The sequence below is a fragment of the Nicotiana sylvestris genome, chromosome 6 (assembly GCF_000393655.2).
Source record: "Nicotiana sylvestris chromosome 6, ASM39365v2, whole genome shotgun sequence".
Classification (NCBI taxonomy): Eukaryota; Viridiplantae; Streptophyta; class Magnoliopsida; order Solanales; family Solanaceae; genus Nicotiana; species Nicotiana sylvestris.
Genome location: NC_091062.1, coordinates 149,129,162 through 149,154,755, shown reverse-complemented (window position 1 = coordinate 149,154,755; position 25,594 = coordinate 149,129,162). Strand labels below are relative to the sequence as shown.

General features: G+C 32.4%; 1 protein-coding gene across 1 annotated transcript; it reads right to left on the bottom strand.

Moving 5' to 3' along the window:
- Positions 1–9,397: 9,397 nt before the first annotated feature.
- On the bottom strand, positions 9,398–10,700 carry LOC104229131 (ethylene-responsive transcription factor ERF017-like). Its single transcript, XM_009781717.2, has one exon. The coding sequence runs from the start codon at positions 10,618–10,620 to the stop codon at positions 9,862–9,864; it is 759 nt and encodes a 252-aa protein (XP_009780019.1). The 5' UTR covers positions 10,621–10,700; the 3' UTR covers positions 9,398–9,861.
- Positions 10,701–25,594: the final 14,894 nt, after the last annotated feature.

Genomic DNA, 25,594 nt, shown 5'->3' with positions numbered 1-25,594 from the left:
CTAAGGTCATCGGCCTCATAATCATGAATCAGCTCAATACCGTTGCGGCGTGCAGTCCGATCCCATAATAACCTCACTACACAAGCCATCGGCCCTACTCAGTCAGAAATCTCTAAAAGCCACTCGGGCATAGTAAAATATGATGCTCAACTCAAAATATCATTTAAGATGTCAAAATAGATTAAACATGGCTGAGTTATAAAAACAGTAGAATATAGCATGACTGAGTACAAGTATAAAGTCAAAAAAGTGAGAAATAGTAGTAAAAATCCCCTAAGGGTCCAAAACAGTTGGCACGAGGCCCAAATATGGCTTTCAGCCCAAAACATGATGATAGCAAACAGTTTTCAATCGAATACGCAGTAAAACAGTCATACGGTACGGACCAAGTCACAATCTCCAACGGTACACGACCCCACGCTCGTCATCTAGCATGTGCGTTACCTCAAAGTAGCACAACGATGTGAAGTCCGGGGTTTCATACCCTCAGGACAACATTTACAATCATTACTCACCTCTAACCGGTCCAAACTCTAGCCCGCGATGCTTTTGCCTCTCAAATCGGCCTCCGAATGCTCCAAATCTAACCAAAATCAGTACATAACCATCAAAATATGCTAAGGAGACAAAGCCCACTTGAAAGAAATCAAATTACAACACAAATCCCAAAATTAACCAAAACTCGACCCTCGGGCCAGCGTCTCGAAATCCGATAAAATTTACATCAATGGAATCCTTATCACTCCACGAGTTCATTCATATCAAAAGTACCAAAATTCGACCACAAATGACCCCTCAAACCCTCACTCAAAGATATCCAACACCAAGCCCTAATCCCCAATTTTCAACCCTTCATTTCCATTAATATCTAGCTAAATCAGTGAAATAACACCATAGGAACGAGTTTAGGGTCCAAAAACCTTACCTCTATGAAATCCCTCTTCAAATAGCTCCCTTAAGCTCAAACCCGCATGCAAATGGTGAAGAATAGCTCAAAAATCAGGATGAAATATATACCTTATGACCCAGGGATTCCGCACATGCGGTCCTATTCCCGCTTCTGTGGTCCAACCAACTGCAACTACGGTTTTCACTTAAAGGTCCATTTCCGCATCTGCGATCACATTCTCGCACCTGCGCTACCACAGGTGCGCTCCTATAGCCGCTTCTACGGTTCCAGCTGATCCTTTCTTGGCCGCATCTGCGGCTCCCTCTCTGCTTCTGCGAGCTCGCACCTGCGGTCCCCTAGCCGCATGTGCGGTTATGACAACAGACTTATCTTTAGCTGCAACTTCCAAATTCCTAACTTTCCGCCAACCATCCGAAATCACCCTGAGGCCCCCGGGAGCTCAACCAAAAGCACAACCAAGTCATATACCACTAACAAAACTTATACCAATCTTCAAAACACCTCAAACGACATCGAATCAACCAAAACACCTCGGATTCAAGCCTAAGGTTCTAAAATCTTCCGAATTTTGCTTTTGATAAAAAAGTCTAACAAACCACGTCTGAATGACTTGAAATTTTGCACACGCAACCCAAATGACACAACGAACCTACTTCAACTCCCGAAATTCTATTCCGACTCCTATATCAAAATCTCACCTATCAACCGGAAAACGCCAAAATTCCAACTTCGCCAATTCAAGCCTAAATCTACTTCGGACCTCCAAAATATATTCTGATAACGCTCCTAAATCCCAAATCATCTCCCGAAGCTATCCGAACCATCGAAATTCACATCCGAGACCTTTCTCACATAAGTCAACATCTGGTTGACTTTTCTAACTTAAACTCACTCAAAAAAGACTAAGTGTCTCAAACCTCACCAAACCTTTCCGAACCCGAGCCAACCAGCCCGATAACACATAATACCGATAAACAAAGCAATAAGAAGCAGAAATGGGGGAAATAGAGTGGTAAATCATGAGACGACCGGCCGGGTCGTCACAAATTTATAGAAAACGGAGCGGGAAGGATTCCGACAATAGGGAAAATCATAACTCTAGACCTCCTTAATCTTGTCTCTAACCCTTAGTATCTTTAGCTGTTAATTTACTATTTTAATTTGTTAGTTAATTAGTTAAACACAAGAATCTTAATATCTATAAGTTAGGAATTATTCAAGCTTGTCTTCTTGGTGATAGTGAACAGCTGTAACTAAGCTTTAGTTCTTTGTGAGATTCGACTTCGGACTTGTAAACCGGATTATATTTGCAACGACCGCTTAGTCCTTTTTATAAGGCATAGTTGGGCATGATAAGAGGATGACGAAGTTGTTAAGGAACACAATGCCTCAATGTACTTGACCGACGTTGCCGCGCTATGGTGCCGTCGAAAGTGCTCTAATATGGATAAGGGTCTATGCAAGATTGAGATGTGGGAGCAGTTTAAAAAGGAGTTGAAAAAGCAATTCTACTTCATGGATGGGTTGCAAAATTGGGTAAAGCAGGAGTTAACAAGACATAAAATAGCCAACATGGACGAGGCCATAGGGGTAGCCGAGTCACTCGTTGACTTCAAGATGGAGCCTGCCAAGTCCAAAGAAGGAAACGCCGAGAGGGGTGGGAGAGATCATGACAAGAACAACGGGAAATGCATAGCTGAAGTATACAAAGGTAATGGCAAGGGGATATCCCATAACAGACAAGGGTCAAAGAGAAATGACAAGAGGCTAGAAAATGGTAGTGAGTACGTGCCTAAGGGAGGGTGCTACTTCTGCAAAGGATCACATCGGGCAAGTGAATGCCCAGAGTTGGGGAAGCTTGCAGTAATGATCGGGAACTTTGCTCAAGCACACAAGGGTGACATAGAAGGGACCACTCGTATTGGGGGGATACACTCGAAATCTAAGCTGAAAGTAGGGGATTTCAAAGCTTATCTTGGCGCCATGCAAATGGAGCATGGTGGCAGCAAGAAAAGTTGGGCGGATACAATTGAAGTGAATGGCAAGTTACAAAGTAATGGCACACTATCGGATTTAGATAATACACTATGCAGAGGGGTCAAGTTTCTAGTAAGGCTGTGACAACAGAGGGTAGCCAAATAGGGAGTGGAAGCATGGACCCGATGCTTGAGAAGTTTCTAGACTTGGTTGAGTCATAGGGAGATTCAGGCCAAGAGCAAGGAGAGGCATCCGATGAGCGGAGGATCGAGGCTATCATTACTAGCCGTCCAAAATACAAACAGGGCAAAAAAAAGATGATGAGTACCTTGTGACATGGTAAGGCGAACCGCTTCATAGGCATCATGGCTAATGGACAAAGATTTCCGGCGACGCCAAGGCGAGGCGCGAACGTACGTGTCGATGCTTTGTGTCAAGGGCGGCATAAAATTTGGTGTGGGAGAGTGTCATGACCCGTCATATTATCATTCCACGTAGGTGCCATTTGGCATATAATAATGCCATGTGGAAGCTTGCGTAGGAGGAATGCTAGCATTTGTGAGAAGGTTCTAGAGAAGTATGGACATTTCCTTTGGATGACCCTAGATCCTTATGGATTAATTTGCTAGGAAAGTCCTTGGATCTTCTAGGCTTGTATAGAATTCCAGAGAAAGTTCTATATATATATATATATATATATATATATATATATATATATATTAAGCACTTGTATAATAATTAATATTTACACACTAGCCCCTAGGAGATTGGTATATAAAGGGGGCCACTCATTTGTAATTCACCAAGCAAAACAATCAAGTTCTCTTTAATACAAAAGTTTCCTTTGGCAATTCTCATGTTTTCTAATATTCCCTTAGCGATCTTGAGTGTAGTAAGGCTGACTTGGCATAGAAAGAACGTGAGCAAGTTGTGCAAGATCATGAGCAAGTTGTCAAGTGTTGCACGTGTACTTAGTTAACAACTAAGGACATGTCACGTATCTACCCTTATGGTACCAGGTGCATCTGAACCCAGTATTTTTGATGTAGAATCATAATTTATGTGTAAAAATTCATAAATATTGCAAAAAATAGTAGAAACTAATAACTTTAAAAATATAATATATTCAATACTAAAAAACTCAAATATTAAACCCATAAAATTTAAATTCTAGATTCGCCTCTGAATGTAGTATTTTGTTTATGCTGGGAGCTAACATTTTGGATTATTAAAAGATTGATGATAGTGAGCTGTAGACATGTGATTTTTGACCCTCCCCAAGATTTTTTAATATTTTAGCATGTAAATATTTAGTTTAGGCCTAATATCTTTATTTCAACTAATTTTGACTCTTTTACTTTATTTCGTCACAAAAAATGAAAATTACAAAATATTTTGGTTTACGTATCTTTCATAAATTTAATTTAAAAAATTACAAAAAATAGTACCTTATTTTTATCTTTATATAATCTTGAAAATACAAAAAAAATATAATAGTTTTATGTTTTACTATAGTTTAGTTTAATTAATTAGGATTAGTTTTGCATTGTATAGTATTTTTATCTTATATTAAAGGGAATTAATTAAGGTGTTAGACCACAATTTTAAGAGTATTATAGCCCAATTCTTGGCCCAATTCGAATTAGCCCATTAAGCTCAATACCCATTAAACTAATCCTAGGACCCTTCTAGACTCTTTTTTGAAATAAAAAATAAATAGAAAAAACCCTAATGACCTAAGAACAATAAGAAAAAGAATACACAAAAAATATAAACCTAGATTCTAGACTCCTAAAAAAGCATCAGCAGTGCCGCAAGAACAAAAAAGGACCCCCCCTCACGTCTTCTTCTTCGTGACCCCTCACCCAAGAACACCCACCAGCAGCCGCAACACCTCACACACAACACCGGCGACTGAACCTTTCCGCCGTTTCCACCCAAACCCGCCGGCCAGACCCATCTCCAGCCACCTTCACTGAACCAGTAGCCCACCAGAGAACAGACGCACACACACAAACAGAGTGAGGGAATCAGCTTAGAGCTAGAATAGATAGACACGAACAGAAATCGAAAACAATACAAAAAACTACTTCGTCTTCTCCATTCTCGATTTGGTTCTTAGTTTTCTGCAACATGGAGTTTAATTGATGTTTGGAGCCGAATTTGAGTTTGAATCGTGTGGAGGTCGCCGTTGAAGGTAGTCTGTTCCGAATTCGACGAGGTTTTCGGTTCGAGGTTTCGATTTTGCTTGCGATTTCTTGCTCGACTTTGCTGTTGTTGTTTCGCGTGAATTTGGAAGTTTAACATTTGAATCAGGCGATTGCAAAGGTTTCGTTCTTTCTCTGACTCGATCTTTTGCTTATTGTAATAGAATAATATGATTTGTTTATGAATTTGTTTTGGATGCTGAGTTTATCGTTTGTTCGTTAATGTGGAGTTACTGGAAATATTTTCTATTGTTTAGTTGCCGATCTCCTGTATTTAGTTGTAATTTGGGTTAATTTGAGTGGTTTAGAGTGTTAAGCAAAGACCAAGCTAAGAATAAAAGAAATTGTTTCACGAGTTAATTTTGAACATTGAAGCAAAAATGGAACTTCTGGGACGTGGGTGGACTGGTGCTGTCCAATTGCGCATGAAATTTGGATTAAAAGCTTTTTGAGTACTGTTTCTAGCCAATTCAATATAGACAATGCATTTAAAACATGTGTTTTCGATAGATATGGTTCATTTCTTTCTGCTAGTAGCTTTGATTTGATTAGTCCGTTTAAGTAACAAATCAATCTAATAAGTTTTCATTTGGTTGGTCAAAGACAGTCATTATACACTTGACATTGGAATAGTGGATAATCGTTAGCAGATTAAGAATCGAACTTTTTGGTTGAAATGCCTAAATGACACTTTTCATGAGTGCCCAATGTTTTGCAGAAGGTGGGTGCAAATTATCCTCGTGTAAATTTTTGGTTAACACCTTCCTAATATTTTTCAAACTCCGCTATTGATCTCAATTGTCCTAGTGAAATATCTGTTGATGTTATCTTAGTATATCAATTTTATGGGTTCATAGAATTTCTGTTGGTATGTCTTTAATTCTATAATTTAGATACAATTCATAAATGTTCGTAGAAAAGCCTTTAGGCGCGTTTAAAATAATATTGTGATTATGTATACGTTCACGTAATATAATTACGATTCTAAAAACCATTTTGGGGTATGCGTTTGCGCAACTTTGAACAAACTTTCTTAATAATAAATTTGTTTTACCAGGCCACTAATTAAATTTAGTTCATATAGTCCGAGGTGTGCCATCCACCATTTAATCATATATGGCCCTCTTATAAATTCCATACCCTAGGTATTAAAATGGCAAATGTTCGTAGTTCGCTTTAGACACGTTTAATATACTATCGTGATTGTGGACATGTTCGCGTGACATAATTACGATTCTAAAAATAAAAGTATCGGAGTATGCATCCGTACAACTTCGGCCAAACTTTCTTAATAATAATAATAAAGCGTTATTAATTGTGGACACGTTCGCGTGACATGATTTTTGACGCGCCAAACAAACGGGTATACGTACGCATGACCTGTTTTCAAGATAATTTCTTAATTAAAAGGCAAATGCACATAGGTTCTAAAATTGAGGAATGAAACAATTTGATTAAGCCAAGTATGATCAAAGCGACCGTGCTAGAACCACGGAACTCGGGAATGCCTAACACCTTCTCCCGGGTTAACATAATTCCTTACCCGGATTTCTGTATTCGCAAACCATAAATAAGAGTCAAACTTTCTCGATTCGGGATTTTAAATCGATGACTTGGGACACCATAAATTATCCCAAGTGACGACTTTGATTTTTAAATAAATAATCTCGTTTCGATTGTCACTTAAATTGGAAAAAACTCCCTTATATCCTTTTCGGTTAGGTAAAAAGGAGGTGTGTGACATTAGCAAATCAGTCATTTCAATGAAGTTAATTAAGAGTTGATAAGGATGTGAAGCAAAATGACTTTCACCCAAAAAATGCGGAAAGTTATTTTCTTCTTCTTCTTCTTTTTTTATGTGAAAAATATGTAGTTGAATTTTTTTTTCGTCAAACAAACGTTCAGCCTTGACAAAAACTATTTTCCCATTGTCGTCAATATTCCAATAGTATGAGATATCTAACAATCCGTACTGGAGCTATACAAATATATCTACAACTCTATGTTGTGAGTTGATCACTCTAGGTTCGTCACCGACCAGGGTGCCAATTTTCCAAGTGCAGCCGTCCAGCGCCATGTTCACATTTATGGAAGATAGTATCCGATAAAGAGAATAATGATTTGTGTTTTTTTGGAAAAAGAATTAAGACAAAAGCCTAAGTTAGAAGTAATTAACCTGCATGGTGTATAAGGTAAAATTGGTTAGCGAAAGATGGAAGAATGATGAGGCGATACGTGGAACTGGAGACCGGTAATATATGAGTCATCAAATAGTTAACGTCAGATACAAACATCTCTTCGGTACTATATAAATTCTGAAGGCAGGGGAATCGACAATGAAGATTTGAAAGGAAAGCATCAGTTGGGTAAGACAACATTCATTGAGCAGCCGTTACAAGGAATCTCTGTATTAATGACCAACGGTTATGCAACTATCAATAGAGGTTTTATTCTCATTCAAGAAGGGCTTGATTTGGGGATCTTGTTTCCCTGGATAGAGCTATAAATAGGAGAATTTGTATCCATTGGTGGACATGAAATATTTTGCATGGAAAAGCTAGAATCAGCTCCCATCCTATCAAATTGCTCTCTTTATTTTATTCATAATATTGTTCTTGTTACTGCTACCGGAGTAACTAAATTCATAGCCAGACTCGTATTTCCTTTAAGTTATTTTTATAATCTTATTTCTGTTCTTATTTATTTTATATTTCTGGATCAAATTAATTCACGTGTCTATAAATCACATTATAAATTCAACTGTACCATTTTACGAGTAACACATGGTATTTCCTAATTGTAAATATATGTACAAAAGAATGATATATTTTTATAATTTTAAAAATAATTTAATCTTAAATTTTTTATTTTGTTAATTTGGTGGTTACAAAAATATCATGACATATCTAAGATTATAATTTTTAATTTTTTTATTCTAATCTTATATTTTTTGGCAAATCAAACACTTTTACATCAAATGAGACGGAAAAGTAGTATACATACACGTTCTCTAAATTCTTTTATTTTTCGACAACAGGGTCTAAATACAGTGCTGTTTCATTTAGGTCCTTCAAATGCTGTTGAAAGTCAACGTTTGTACTTTCGTACACCGCACCCCTGGCGCGGAAAAGAATTTTGAGTGGTCAATTCTGCCATATTCCAAAGTTCCTTTTTGCCTATTATATATGTATGGTTTTAAACATGTGTCTATTTGGTTGGAGTTCTTTAATCTAGGAAATTAGTGTTAGTGTTAGGGATTGATTCTGCCCTTTTGATAGTTTCAGCCCAGTTAATAATACATGTTCCACTAATTTTATAATGAATATGTTGACCACTATTCTTATTGACTCTTTCCAACAGGTACCTCGAATTAAAGGCAAATTTTATTTTCTGATAATCAACACGAAATATTTTCTAGTAACAAAAAACAATCTAGGCTGACAAAAGATTATGCTGGACAGCTGGGCGTAGCCATATTCTTGTGAGAGAAATAAACATACACCTATGATCCTAGCAAGGACCAATAACTCTCTGCAGCTCGATGGATTTATTTTGAAATTTAATAGTTTTTATGATTTGAAGTTAATATATACTCCATCCGCTTCACTTTAATTAACTTTTTCTGGTTCTTTTCACACATATTAAACAATTCATCTATTAGTATTAATTAACCATAAAAATTGACCATATTAACTTTAAGGTATTCTTTGGAAATATAACAAAATACTCCTAGGCTCTTTACTCCAAGGACAACTTTAAAGAAAAAAAATTAATTTCTTCTTGATATCTGAAACAATCAGATATTGTGAACCACAAAAAGTCAAAAAATTAATTAAAGTGGAGCGGAGGAAGTAATAATAAATAATTAGAGTGCAGGAATAAAGAAGCCTTCATGTAACTCTCGAATGGTAAAGTTATCGGAGTACTAGATATTATGCTTGAAGTAAAAGGCCATTGACTGTTCATCATTTAAATTTGTACACTTAATTATAAATAAAATCTGTAACTTTTCACATTGATAAATATAGTTAATTTATTACGAGAACTTTTATGAAGTAACTTACGCAGTTATGCTAGCTCTATGTAATGAGTAACTTGACCTAGCCATTATGATTTATGAGCAACCAAGTTCTCTTTGTAACTAGATCTTTTCTTTTCTCTGGAAGTGCGACGATACATATATACATACAAACATGTAACGACCTGAAAAGCGTCATATTTGATATGTACCAATAAATACCACGAAACGAATGAAGAGAGAATAAATTATATTTCAAGTCTATAGAAATAGAAGTAAATCCATAGTCTACAAACACCACACACAGACACACACACACACACATATATATATATATATAAGAGAAGATACTTTAGCCAAAGAGACAACATATAAGTTCTCCATGTAGTTATGCTTTGGCCACTAATGAGTGATCAGTTGACACCTGCGAGTAATTGAAGCATGGTGATTAATACCACATGGATTTCTTCCTTTATACGTAAAATTATCCCTAGCTAGCTCGCTAAAAAGATGTACTTATTTCTTTAACTAAGATAGTGATGTCTGCACTCTGCTCATTTCTAGCAAAGGCAAAGAAACATATATACTTTCCGGCAAAAAGGTGGTATAAGAAAACCGGAAAGATCATTACGTACATTAATTACCCTAATAACCCATATTATCCCATTGGGTCAAAATCAGCAACTAATATTGACCTAGCTGCTGGTTAAACCAAGTAATAGTATAGTATTAGTAGGACTTATTTTTGGTTAAAAATTCCAGAGGTAGGAATGCTGAGAAAAATGTTCATCTCCATTGCCACTGTCCTCATACCCATGTTCATCTCCATTACTATTTGTTGTTCTTGTTGGAAAATGTAGTGGTGAGTAAAGGTTACTTGACAAAGTATCCAGTCCAGGGTAATATCCAAAATCAAAATTATTAGTCCCAATAGCTGGTGAAGGAGGTGCGGCTGCAGGAGGAAGAGAAGAAATATGTGGTGGTGGAGCAGCCGCAGCAGCAGCAGCATTATTAGGATAGTTCTCCAACATGTCTAAAAAGGACCAATCCACTGTAGTAGTGTTGCCCATGTGGCCTATCAAATCATGATCACAAGTTGACGATTGCGACGTCTCCTCATTCTCCATTTTCAACACGTGCGTATTTTGGACATGTGATGGTGGTGTTTCCTGTGTTGTAGTCTGTGGATACACGTATTCATTCGCAAACTGCGCCGCAACAACCTGTATCTCCGCCGGCGAAAGCCTCTGTCCGCCGGAAATATCAGGCGGATTCTCGGGAAAATTAAATTTGGCATTAGGGCCACGTAGACAAAACTGGGCTGCATCAAAAGCTCTAGCGGCCTTCTCCGCCGTATCATATGAGCCCAACCATATTCTCTCCCGGCTGTTGGGCAACCTCACTTCAGAAACCCATTTTCCCCACTTCCTCAACCGCACTCCTTTGTACTTAATTGGTTCGTTTCTCTGATTCTGATTCTGGCTCTGGCTCTGTCCCTGACCCTCCATAGATGCTTAGTTAAAAGGGTATAATGTTTTGTATATTGGACGTCCCGGGTGATCAAGAATGAGATTTTAGTCGAGGAGACCATTGGAGGGAAAATGGCTAAAAATTGTGTGTATATATATGGAGGCTATGGTTTGACCTCTGTCAAATGTCAAAATATGGTTCAAAGGCTCGAAGCGTGTGGGAAATTTGAATTTCAAGCTCTAAGTCCAAATGAGCGTAAAGAGAGTGTTCGGTGTTCCATATGTTACATGGCTCGGTGGAGAAACTAATGCTGAGATTATTAATGACGTCACCTCCTCAGCTTACGCGGGGGTTTCTGGTTTAGTCCACCAGAAATTTTATTTTGTGTCTAATACAATTTATGCTAATTGTATGAGACTCATTTTTGTCTCACAAATTTGTGGACCCCAATCTTACACTTCTGGGTCCATAGAAATTTGGGTCCACAAAACTGTGAAACAAAAAACTTGACTCATACAACTAGTGTCAGTTGTATGAGACACAAAATAAAATTTTCCTTTAGAAGTTTTATTTTGTGTCTCATACAACTTACACTAGTTGTATGAGGCTCATTTTTGTCTCACAAATTTGTGGACTCCAATCTTACACTTCTGGGTCCACAAAAATCTGAATCCACAAAACTGTAAGACAAAAAAATTACCTCATACAACTAGTATCAATTGTATGAGACACAAAATAAAATTTTACTTTAGTCCACAAAAAAGTTCTTCACTGAAGGATTAGGTCTATCAATTTATTACTCCAAACGAAATTTTAAGAAATAATATATTCTAATACGTATATGATACTAAAAATTTCATGTCATTCAACTAACTATCAAGATCATTAGCACGGGATAAAGATTATATATTATTCTCTGCCCCTTTCATAAAAATAATTTTAAACACTGCTAGAAATTCGGCAAAAATCGACCAAGAAAAATCGATCAACTTTGGTCGGTCAAAAAATCGGCCAAAAACCGACCAACTTTGGTCGGTTTTTCAAAATATTTTAATTTTTTTTACAAAACCAATCAACTTTGATCGATTTTCTTTGGCACAAAAATGCGGAAAACTATTTTTGAGTCCCGCAAAATTTATTTTTCAAGAAACCGACCAACTTTTGTCGGTTTTTGCAATTAAAATAAATAAAATTAATATTAAAAAAGTCAACCAACTTTGGTCGGTCTGTCATTTTAAAAAACCGACCAACTTTGGTCGGTAATTTTATTTTTTAATAAAACCGACCAACTTTAGTCGGCTATTTTCGTGCGACAATACAATTAAAGAGTATAAATAAAAAATAAGACAATCTTAAAACAAAATGCACCAATGGTCTAGTGGTTGAATAATATCTTGCCACAGTACACACCCAGTTTCAATTCCCAGGTGATGAATCTTTTGATTACATAATTAAAATACCGACCAACTTTGGTCGTTTTTTTTGCAATATTTTATGTTTGAATTTAATTGACCGACCAACGTTGGTCGGTAATTTCCGACCAACTTTGGCCGGTATATTAAAACGACCATCAAAATACCGTCCAAGCGTATTTGGTCGCATTTTGGTCGGTAATTGGCCATAACCGACCAAAATTGGTCGGTTTTTTGGTCGGTATTTACCGGATTTCTAGTAGTGAAAAATAATGATTAAACTTTTTGTTACAATCAAATAAGAGTTTATGTAATATGTGTTGCACAATCACGGCACAGATAACGTAATTTTATAGATAAATTATATGATAAATATTATATGGTAAACTTAAATGGTATTTAACTAGCTTGCTTCCACAGGTTAATATTCGCACAAACATTAAAAAAAAAAAAGTTAACAGGCATTGTATATTAATTTAATCTGTCAAACAAGTTGGGACGATATACGAAATTAAGTCCATAAGTCAGTTTTGTCAGATTTGCCAGATTTGCGCGTTAGAAATGGCCCTTGTTCCTTATGTTAATCAAACCTTAGAAGTTAGAATAGACAGGAAAGTTAGGTGGCAAAAGGTTCTGGAAAACATATTATTAGAATATTGGAAAAAGGCGAGATATACTCATGTACAATTGGAAATCGTTTATATTTACCCTGCGTTATACTTTCCATTTAAATTTATTCCTACCGTTAATAAAGTGAACAAAAATGCCCCTGTCACTAACCAGAGGGGGATGCAACGTACAGTTACCGGATTCAATTGAATCCAGTACTTTCGATGCGGAACATAAATTTATATATATAAATTATTAAATTTACAATAAATAGTAGATATAAACCCATAACTTTAAAATATAATAAGTTCAATCGTAGAATTATAATTCTATACACAGCTGTCCTCAGTGACACGGGACCCATCAATTTTTAATCCTAAGAGGAGTCCATGTCATGATTGAATTGCTGCATGGCTATTTTATATCAGATTGGAAGAAATAATTTATTCATTTATCAGTTAGGCAGGATAATCCAAGACAAAGTCTTTTGTGTACAAATTAGTCAAGCAAGACAGAGAAGAACATATTATGTATATCTATCTATATTATATTAAAATGAGAGTAGTGAAGCATGAAGTTAGCCAAGTGGCAAGCTAAGAAAAAGTCACTTGACAATTTTAAGAAAACATTAAAAATTTGAATTATAAATGAAAACATAATTAATGGAAGTAGTAGTTCAATAAGAATTATTTTTTAATTATGATACAAATCTCTATTAGTAGTATAATTTAGTTAACATTTGTTTTGTATAATTATGGTAGCGACGAATTTTAATTAATTGATCAAGCTTTGTAACTGACCTTATTTTGGTACAATATATATTACTGTAGGTATCTTTAATTAAAATTTTATGTATAATTCAGTTATGCTAGGTATCCTTTTTTGAGAAAGAATCAATTAAATTTTTATTTTGTATCTTACACATTAATTTTAAGTTGAAATAATAATTCTTTATTTAGTACAAGTTTTGTATCTGACCTTATTTGGATGCAATATACTTTACTGTAGGTATCTTTCATTAAAATTTTGTATATAATTCAATTATGGTAGGTATCCTTTTTTGAGAAAGAATTAATTAAATTTTTATTTTGTATCTTACACATTAATTTTAAGTTGGAATAATAATTTTTTATTTAGTACAAGCTTTGTATCTGACCTTATTTGTGAACAATATACATTATTATAGATATCTTTAATTAAATTTTGTGTATAATTCCATTATGGTAGGAAAAATAATTAAATAGTAAAATATATATATATATATATATATATATATATATATATATATATATATATATATATATAATGAGGTTATATTAATGTTTACAATTCGAATAAATAAACATTTATACATAAATAAATATTTTTGTTAAAATAATATTGAAAATATTGCTGCAACAATTAGAGTTAGTATTGCTAGGTTAATTTTGAAAGTATAAGATGATTTTTGAAATGTGGTCCAATGGAGAAAATAGAAGAATAAGATATATTTGAATTTGAGATGAGACTTTTTTTTAATATGACAAGAAAAATCATATTTAAAAATATGAGCAATAGAGTCAAAGTTACTATTGAAATATTTTTTATTTATTATTTATATTATATTAAAATGAATGTGATAAAAGTGGATATTAAATTCAAGTAAACTAATAAAAAGCACATGACAACGTTAATAATATTAAGTATTGAATATACAATAGCAAAATAAGAAACAAACAGAGAAAAAATCAAAATTTCTATCATAAAGAACAAAAAAGGATAAAACTTATTTAAATAAAAAGGTCATGATGTGGATAAGGTCATATAACTGAAGTTTAATAGATTAAATTTTTTTTTAAAAATATCAAAATATTAATAAATTAGAGATAATGCGAGGTTATTTATACTAAGAATTAGTTTAAAAAATAAAGTAAATATATAATGCTTAAAATATTATTAATGAATTTAAACTATTTCATAATTTTGAGTATTAATTTTAAATAAAATAAATATTTTTTTTAATATTAAAAATCATACATCAATTTATATAATAATATTAAAGGATATAAATAGATTATAATATTAAATAAAGAGGCATGTTAATGAAAGCCACATAAGAAAATAAAATACTACATATTAGGTAACTTAATAGCAATAATAAAAAAATATTTAATATTAGAAATAGAAGGGAAAGACGATTTGAACTTGAGTTTTAGATTAAATTATGATGAAAATGCTCAAACTATGGATAGGACTACAAAATTAAAATTTTACTAGATAAAAAACTAAAAATTGGTTAACAAATTAAAACTAAGGAAATACAAAATAAATATCTCATGTGGCTAATTTTATGAATGAAAATTAAAGTCTAATTTGTATCCTAACGTTAAAAGAGAAAGAAATTTTAATAACACGTGATACAAAAAAATTATAAGAAAATTTTATAGATTTAAAAATATAATAAGAAAACACTTATCTATTAATATTTTAAACTAATTCAAAGTCTTAAAATAAAACGTGATATTATATATTTTGTTTATTGGTAAAATATTAATGTAAAAAACTAATTAAAAATTTATAGTAGGGAAGAGGATGTATAAAGAGGAAAATAGAGATAGTGTGAGAATATTTATACTTTGAATTAATTAAGTATAAGGAAATTACATAATTAAATAATACTCAAAAATATTATTGAAAGATTTAAATGAAAAAAGAGTTTCAAGTAAGAGGATAAAAGTACAAAAATAAGTTAACTTTTAGGAATAAAAAAATTTATATTTATATATGTTTATCAAAAGGGCAATAAACAAGATATCAAGTCAATTAGTAAGCTAATAAAAGATTACATGAATATAACATTATTAAGTAATAGATAATGCAATAACTAGAAGCAAAGATTAAAGAAAGAGTTGTTTTGAGTGAAAATGTAGAAGGATAAGACTTATTCGAATTTGCGGTGAAACATAAAGTGGTAGTAAGAATTTTGTTAAACAATATGCTCAAACAAGACATATCACAAACGTGATATGTTTAGTATTATTTAATATTGACCACAAAATAAAATACAAGTACTAAATCAAGGAGTTGGATTGTTACAAATATAAAATAAAAATATAAATAAAAAGAAACATCTTATCTGGAAGTTGTAAATTTTAAGGTAATTCCAATAACTCAAATTATAATTTGATATTTGTGCTCGCGCATCGCGCGGGTACTATACTAGTATTATATTAAAAGGAGAGTAGTATGCATTGTGGTTAAGCCAAGTGGCAAGTTAAAATGAAGCCACTTGGCAATTTTAGGATAACATTAATAATTAAAAGTTATATATAGAAACATAATTAATTGAAGTAGTTTAATGAATCTTATACATAATCTAAATAGATCTAGACAAATCTAATATATATGTATATTTGTATCAATATCTATATCTATATCTATATTTATATTTATATATTGATCCACTCATAGATTTTCTTCTATGTTAGCTAGAAATATGGAGGTAAAAAATTAATTAAAAACTATAATAGAAAAAAAAATATATAAAGACGTAAATTGAGATAACCTATGACTATTTATACTTTGGAGTAAGTTAAAATATAAAATAAAACTAAAAATTACTTAAGATATTAAAGATTTATTGAGTTTAAAAACTAAATAAATTCAAGCAGCAAAATAAGATCTTACATAAAGTATACAAATTAATTATAAGGTAAGAGAAAAATTAAATAATCAGCAAAAGATATTTTAATAACAAGAAAAATAAATTCATATTAATATTGATAAATCGTACAAACGAATATTTTATAGGTAAATATTACTACAACATTTAGATATAATGTGTTCAAACAATTAAGAAAATAATTTTCTATGATTAATATTTGAATTAAGTTTAGTTAGTTTAAGTTTGACAGCATACCATAGTTTTTTGAAAATATGGTCCAATTAAGAAAATATAATGATAAGAATTATTTGAATTTGAGATGAGAAAGTATTTTAATTTTTATCTATATTATATTAGAATGAGTGTGGTAAAAATAGATATTAAATTCAAACAGGCTAATAAAAATTCACATGACAATGTAATAATATTAGGTATTGAATAATATAAAATCAATAATAAAGAATAAATAGAAAAAAACTAAGATTTTTTATCATAGGAAAAAGTGTAAAACTTATTTAAATTTGATATGAGAATTTTTTTTATATTATGATAAGAAAAGTCATAATATAAGTCCACATAACTCAAGTCTAATAGTAAAATAAAAAACTAAAAATATTGAACAATAAAAATAAATTAGAGATAATGTAAGGACATTTATAAATCATAAGTTTAGAAAATAAAATAAATTAAATATACAATACTTAAAAATATTATTAAATTTTAAATAATTTAAACTTTTCGAGTAATATTTTTGAAACAAAATAAATATTTATTTTATAATTAAAAAATTATATATTTATCTTATATTATTAAAGAAAAGTAGTTGAGAATAATATTAAATAAAGTTACGAGTTAATGAAAATCCACATAAAACATAATAAGACTATATATTAGATTAAAAAATAGGAAAATTATATTAACTTATTAGAGATTTACTATTAGAAATGAAAAGAAAAGACTATTTGAATTTAAGATTAGAAAGTTCTTAAAACTATGATGCGAATGCTCAAATTATGAATAATACCACGAAATTGAAGTTTTATTTATGAAAATAAAATAATAATAATAAAAAATAAAATTTAAATTATTAAATAAATTTCTAATATAGGTAATTTTACAAAAATTAAATTTGTATCTTCAAACTAAAAAAGAAAAAAAATTATGTAAAGAAGTAAAATGACAGTGAAAATATTACTACAATATTTAGATATAATATGTTCAAACAATTAAGAAAATATTTTTCTGTGATTATCTCAATCGAGTGCAGTTAGTTTGAATGCATAACATAATTATTTGAAAATGCGGTCCAATTTAGAAAATAAATGATAAAAATTATTTGAGTTTGACATGAGATTTTTTTTTGAAAATATTACGTAAAGAATTAAAATCATAGTAAAAATATTATTACAATATTTAGAAATAAGGTGACCAAAAAATTAAGAATTTTTTTTCTATGATTAAATAAATTTTAAAAAATACAAAATAAATTTTTAATATTGGTAATCTTAATAATGAAAATTAACAATTAAATTTTATCTTATAGCTAAAAAAGAACAAAATTTAACTGCATCTAATACAAAATTAATTATAAGAGAACTCAATACATTTGGAACATGATAATCAAATCACTTATATATTAATATTTTAGACTATGATTAATATCTGAATCGAGTATAGTTAGTTTGAGTTTGAATGCATAGCATAATTTTTTGAAAATGTGGTCCAGTTTAGAAAATAAAATGATAAGAATTATTTGAGTTTGCGATGAATTTATTTTTTAAAATATTACGTAAAAAATTAAAATGATAGTAAAAATATTATTACAATATTTAGAAATAATGTGTTCATAAAATTAAGAACTTTTTTCTATGATTAAATAAATTTTTAAAAATACAAAATAAATTTTTAATATTGGTAATCTTAATAATAAAAATTAAAATTAAAATTAAATTTTATCTTATAGCTAAAAAAGAAAGAAAATTTAACTGCATATAATATAAAATTAATTATAAGAGAACTCAATACATTTGGAACATGATAATCAAATAACTTATGTATTAATATTTTAGACTAATTAAAAGTTACAATTTAAAATAAAATATGACATTATTTTGGTTATAGGTAAAATATTACTATAAAACTAATTAATATTTATAGTAGGAAGAGAATGTATATTAAAAAGAAAATAGAGGTAGTGTGAGGATACTTATACTTTAAATTAATTTTAATATAGATAAAATAAAATAATTAATTATATTTAAAAATATTACTGACAAATTTAAATGATTAAAATATTATGAATAAGAGGATAAAAGCATAAAAATATATCAAATTTTGAGAATAAAACATTTATTTTTTATCACATACTATTAAAAGGATAATAAGCAAGACATTAATTTAATTATAAGCTAACAAAAAATTATATGATGGTATAATAATATGAAATATTAAATAATACAATAACTATAAGAAAAGAACAAAAAAAAGAATTTATGTAAAAATGATGTGATGAATAAGACATATTTGACTTCCTGATAAAAATAAAGTGATTGTAAGAATTTTATTAAAATAATATGATCCAATGTGCTCGAACAAGACAGATCACAATATGACATGTTTAGTATTCTTTAATATCGACAACGGAACGAAATGCAAGTACTAAAATCAAGGGGTTAGATTGCTACAAATATATATTAAAAAAATTGGTTGTCTACTACGAGATTTGATAAATAATTTCATATCCTGCTTCATAATTAAATTCTCATGTTATATAATTTTTATCTGAGAGATATATATTTTAATATTATTTGTACATGATTCAAATAACATACATTGCAATTTGAAATGATTTACTAATACTAGTTATACTTAGTAAAATTATACCACGTGATAGAGAGGATATTTAAATGGTCTAATTAAAGAGTGCAACACAAAAGCACTTAAAATTGGCGTTTAGACTTGTTATCTAATCGTTCATCGAAAACGTGCTTTGCAAGTATATGATCTCATGTTAATAACTATAACAAAATTTATACCCAAAAGTAACAAAAATTTTAATCGCAAAAAAATTCTTACGTAATACAATTATCTGATTATAGAATAAAATTAAAAGTATTCACAAGTGATAATTTCCGTGCATAAGTGATATTAAAAGTTGGTCTAAAGACATTTAACCTGGTATCGATATTAGATATCACTCCCTCTCATCCACTTTAATTGATTTTTTTGTTGTTCTCACGTAGTAAGAAATTCATTTTTTATCATTAATCAACAATAAAATTGATTATATTAACCTTAATTTGTTCATTGAAAATACAACAAATACTCCTAGACTCTTTACTCCAAAGAAAGCTTTAAAAAAAAAGAAGTTAATTCCTTCTTTGTAATATTGTGGACGACAAAAAAAGATCAAAAAATCAAATAAAATGGACGGGAGGAAGTAATATTTTATTAGCAAAAGAGAAAAGATATTAGTATTCCATGTCCTAATAGAAAGTACTTCACTTGCTTAAGAAGGGATAAATTTTAAGGAAAACTCAAAAGGTTCGATACGTAGAGTAATTAATAAACATGGACTACAGGACCAGGAACTCTCGAATCAAGATGTGGCGACACTGTTATAATCTCTAAAGGAAATTTTAATGTGAGTTTAAGTTATACACTAAAAATATTTCTTACACCGACTATGTATATAAACTTGAAATAAAATTCTTTTAATAATATTTTTGTCTTCTTGCTCAAATTATGTTGTTGAAAGAAGATCTTCTCTCTCTTTTTTCTTTCTTTTTTTATTTATTTTGGATTTAGTGGTCAGAATGGCATTGTTATTGCATAAATTTTTAATTTGCCTTTTGCCAATAACAAAAGGACAAGTTCTTGATTTGCGTATCTTGTTTAGCTTTCTTTAATGAGGACATGGTTTAGAAGGTATAATTAGTGACTCTGGCTTCCTACTGTTAGTTGCTTAATAGAGTTTCCTACATCTAGGTTACCTTAATGAACTTCCTACATCTAGATTGGATTTAATACACATCAAGTTACAAATGAAAATGTGTTGATACTGTATCTCCAACATCATAATCTCTGTCTCGGCTGGTTTTCTTTTGTTTCTATTATAATAGTATACAGTTAACCGCATTTGCCATCCACTTTTGATATACGTCATTTCAGGAACATAGTGCCACAAGCATTATATTTTATGATGATGCCGGTGGTATAAGCACAGAGGTTTTTGTTGATGGTATTGATATATTATCTCTTTTCATTTTTTTGAGCTGAGGGTTTATCGGAAAATGCAGCCTCTCTACCCCTCGTGGTAAAGAAAAGGTCTGCGTACATACTATCCCCAAGACCCCACTTGTGAGATTTTATTGGGTCGTTATTGTTGTTGGTGGTATAAGCAATGAGCAAACCATTCCAGATTGTAGGCGAAAAAGGGTCATCTTTCTTGATGATTCAGAGTAAATTCATTGGAAGTCAATTTATATACATGTAGAGTGGAACCAGAAGTCTAATGAAGTCACTAGAACTGATATTACTAAACAGAATCACCAAAAAAGACAGACCGAGAACAGAGGTTGTTGAAAATAGATAGAGAGACAGCCCATCCAACTACTACTACTACCAAAAATAGTGAAGCCTAGTTAAAGGAGGATAATACGTATCTTCCTAAACCACTTTGCCTAAAGAAAGTTAGCAAACTGTACTTCAACTAAGCAAGCCATCAATATGACCACCACATTGAGCTCCTCATATCACTAGTCAATACATATAAATAGTTGTCGAACAATGTTATAAGTATTCGTTATCATTACAGAAAATATATCCTACATCAATTGTTGTCGGCCAGAGTCCTACTATGAAACTGATTAATAATAGCAGCATCTGGTACACTTTCAAATACATCATTTTCCGCATAACACACTAAACAATCACTGAAAAATTCTTCATCAAATTTTTTGCGCATTTCGTTTTTGATGTTTCTCACACAAGAGAAGGATCTTTCAACACTTGCACCAGCAACGGGAAGAATCAAAGTCAACTACAAATTAAGTGACCATGTTGTTTAACCAAAAAATGAAATTTTAGTCAAAGCTAGAATTTAGAAGAACACGGATTACTGATAATCAAAAGAGTGTATAGAAGGACGTAATTTAGGTAACAAGAGAGTAATCAAGAGAAAAACAAGTAAACCAAAGTTTATATCAATAGTATTTTGTGTCCTTACAATTGATCAGATGTCTCCTTTTTATAGATATCTTAGAGATATACGTTTTGTCCAAATCATAATGAGGCTATTATGAGTAATTAAAGACATTTAGTGCTACGTTACATAATCATTATATTTAATATAAACTCTCTAACGTATTCCACATTTAATGCCTATTAAATGTCGTATCTGCACTCTTTTCTATTGTCAGATTCATTCCTTTTGATTCTCAGACATAAATGACTTAGATAGGTACGAGTGCTGGGTTATTTGTATTCCTGCCCGTGCCTCTTCCTCTGCCATTTGCTCGTATCTGTTGCAACTCGTGCCCCTTGGCTAGTTGTAATTCTTTGACCATTTGACCAGTCCACGTGTTTCGACACGTATTCGACACGTCACCTTTATATTTAAATACAATTTTTTCCAATACAGATAGTTCCCCCACTTTCCATTTATTCATCAGTTTGAATATTTGGGAAGTGGATTTCATTAAAAGAGAATTTTTGTCACTATTAATGCTATGACAAAATTGACCTTTCAATTGTCGCTTCCATTTAATGCTCCGTAAACGTGTCTTTTTTTCCATTAGTTCTGCAGTTTTGCAACCCTTTTTCAAGACTTTTTACGGCTCCACTATTCACGAAGTGCCAGTTATCATTATTATGGTCCTTCCATCACTGCACTTTTACCTTTGGCGGTGGCGTATTAATATAAATATAACTTCTCTCCTTGTCTTTTATCACATAAAGCTTATTGAACACTTAATCCCTCACATTCTTCTCCTTTGCCATGTCTTCACCAAATCCTAACCCTAGGAGAGTTCCCATTATTGATACCTTCCCTAATGCCCCATTAGATATAAAAGGGGAGGTAGACTTCGTAGCTTAGGGTCTACTCGCGGTGGTGGTTTGTCTATACCTTCTCCTAGTTCTGGTCCTTTTTCCAAAACCAGAGGTTCCCTTTCTCACAGATCTTCTTCTAGGGATAAAGAACCTTCTGAACCATTACGTGAACCTTTAGTAGAGGAGATAGTCCCTACAAAATTATCTTTTTACCATGATAGGGAATCTCTTAGAAACCAGGTTTCCGCCTTAGACCGTGCTGACACTTACCCCACTCAAATTACAGAAGTTTTGACTCCTGTAGTTCGCAAAGACTGCCATTGGAGTAATGATTTTCCCATTATTATCCCTAATCCAAATCAGAGAATTACTTCTTACTTGACTGGGTTCTCTTTTGTTTATACATACCCTTTCACTTTAGGGTTCAAACCAGCTATTGACCTAGTTATTCTTGAATTTTGCCGCTTCTTTAATGTATGTGTGGGTCAAATTGACCCAATCATATGGAGGGATGTTGCCTGTTTGAGGCATTTAACCAATTTGGCTGACGTCTCCTTTACTTTCCCTCACCTGATTCATCTTTACTCCTCTAGACTTTTCCGTAATGGCGTTTTTAATCTAGTGGCCAGGAGTAAGAGGGTTTAGTGAGCCCTGAAGATGACAAAGACCGTGGCTGGTACGCCCGATTTGTTGCTGCCCCCACTGTTGGTTTAGTGGGTGAGAATAACGTTCCCTTCCCAGAGAAGTGGAATTTTGCACGTAAGTCTTTTATCCATCTCGTAACTTTTTCCTTCAAGTTTATCAACTTCTCTAATTTTTGCTCCTGCCTTTTTTTAGCAACCATGGGAGTGGTGAAAAATATTCCCAATTTTCGTGGTTGGGTAGATAAATTGTTGAAGGCCATACCAATAGATGGTAGGTCTTGGAAAACACTTTCTAACCGTTACGGTTGGAAAGTAAAGACTCATGGTAAGATTTTTTATTTTATTTTTCACGCATGTATATATTTTTCTTTATGGTTCTAACTTTCATCCTTCTTTTTATCAGGATTTGCTATTCGAGGAGTTACTGCTGAAGCATTTGCGGCCTCTCGTGTCTCTTTGGGAACCCGTATCTCTTTAGAAAGATCCCGAGAAATAGTCTTGGGTTCTTCTTCTGCAAAAAGGAAAACTGTTGAAGAAGGATACTCTGAAGAAGAGGAAGATGGGGGTTCCTTGGTGACGAGGCCACGAGCTAGGAGGGGCATCGTCTCTGATAACGAAGTTGAAGTTTCCCCTCGTCTTTCTGTTCCTCTTACCGAACCTGTCGAAATCCCAATAATAATTCCTGATGATGACGTCACTCCCCATGATACCCATGAATCTATTGATCAACTTTTCTTTAATGGTTTTGGCAGTGGAAGTTTAGGGCCTGTTTTAGATGAAATACCCTTATCTCCTTTCTCAACTTCCGTGCCTGTGATTCCTTCCTTACCAGCCCCGGCTGTTTCTGTTCCTTCTTCTACTGTTTTCACTTCCTCTACCGCTCCTCCTTCAATAACTCCCCCTCCTATCTTTCACCATACAGAAGCGGGCTTTTCAAGTAGAAGCGCCGCTATGAGGAGGGTAACCATTGAAGTTCCTACTGATAGCATCCTTTTGAGGAAGTCAGGTCAGGCAGACGTATGCCTGGAACCTTTAATCAGTCCAATTGAAAAAGCAAAGCTGGAGAGTCATAGTTCCCTGACTCTAATGAATGATATCGTGCATGCCACTTTGAAGGTACTTTCCTTCTCTCCCTTCTTTACCTTATAATTTTTTTTATCTTTGGGATTCTTACATTCTTATTTCCTTTCCCTTTTTTAGGCCAATCTTATCGGCACAGAAATGATGAGCAAAATCCCTCTCTTAGAGAAGGTAGCACGTGATTCTCAATTGGAGGCGATCAATTGGAAGGAACAATTTGAGAGTGCACAAATTGATATGGAAGATTTACAAGAAGGCAAGAGTACCCTAGAATAGCAGGTGCGAGCTTTAACTTCAGAGTTAGCGGTTGCAAAGGCTTCCTCAAGCCAAGCAGAAAAAGACAAAGAACGTCTCGAATCTTCCTTCTCAGTGCAACTATCTAAAGCCAGTGAAGAGAACAGAGAGTTGAAGGCTCTTTTGAGTCAAAAGGAAGTTTACGATGGGGAGCTCGTGCAAATCTTAACTCAAGCACAAGAAGACCTTCGAGTCTCGGCTGATAAGGTTCGTGCTTTGAGAGCTCCTATGACTCTCTTCAAGCTTCTTACAATTCCGCCTTGGCTGAAAATGAAGAGCTAAAGAATGAGATTGCTGATTGGGAAAAGGATTATGAGACCCTTGAAGAAAAATCTGCTGTTGAGGTAAGTTGGGCATTTTTGAATTCACGTCGAGATACCCTAATTGAAACTGGCCAAGAAAACTTCAACCAGGAGTTGGAGTTAGCTAAGATCAATGAAACCATTGAAAAAGCTCAGCAAACTCAAGACTTCCCTTCTCCCGTGGTTGAAGCTCCTGTAAATGTTGAAGCTGATACGAGTATCCCAACTCTTTCAAGCCCAATCGAGCCTGTTGCTGCAAGCCAAGTTGAAACCGCATCTGTTGATGCACCTGCCCAAATTGAGCCCACTGCTATTGATGCTCCTACTTTAGTTCCGCAAACTTCTCAGTGATCAGTTTTAATCATTTGAATGATTTTGTTTTTTGTTTTTATTTTGAAAAATTGTAATCAAACCCTTAGTTTCATTTGAGGGTTGGATTTGGAAACGCAAGTCCCCAAGTCTTTTATGGAGAAATTTGTATAAACAATTTCATAGCTTTACGACTAAGTTCATACTTAGTCTCCAGTTTTTAGATATTAAGAAGTTTTTCATGTTATTATCTTAAACTTTTGTCTGCTTTATTCTTGCCTTTATTTTTAAGGACTTATAGAATAATTCGCATTTTTGTTCTTCGAAAATGCTTCTGTTAATCTCATGACTAACAAATTAAACATGAGTTTTATAAAAGAGGACCCTTTTATATTTCGACACTTAATGAAGAAGACGTCTCAACTTCATAATGGTGTTACCATACGATAAAAAAATAGGAACACACACATGTTTCTTTGAAATAACTTTGATAAGTTTTGAATAATACTTTACATGTATTTGAATTACATCTATAACTTCTCGTAACTGTTTTTCTTGTAACAGATTTTTTCAAAAAAAGAATAATAGACACAGGGTTTTTTCTTATAACCCGTTTAAGTACATAGCCTTTACCCTAACTATAGTGAGGTTTTTCTTTGGCCTTAGCT

Coding starts and splice junctions, on each gene's coding strand:
- LOC104229131 (XM_009781717.2), bottom strand. CDS start 10,620: ATGGAGGGTCAGGGACAGAGCCAGAGCCAGAATCAGAATCAGAGAAAC.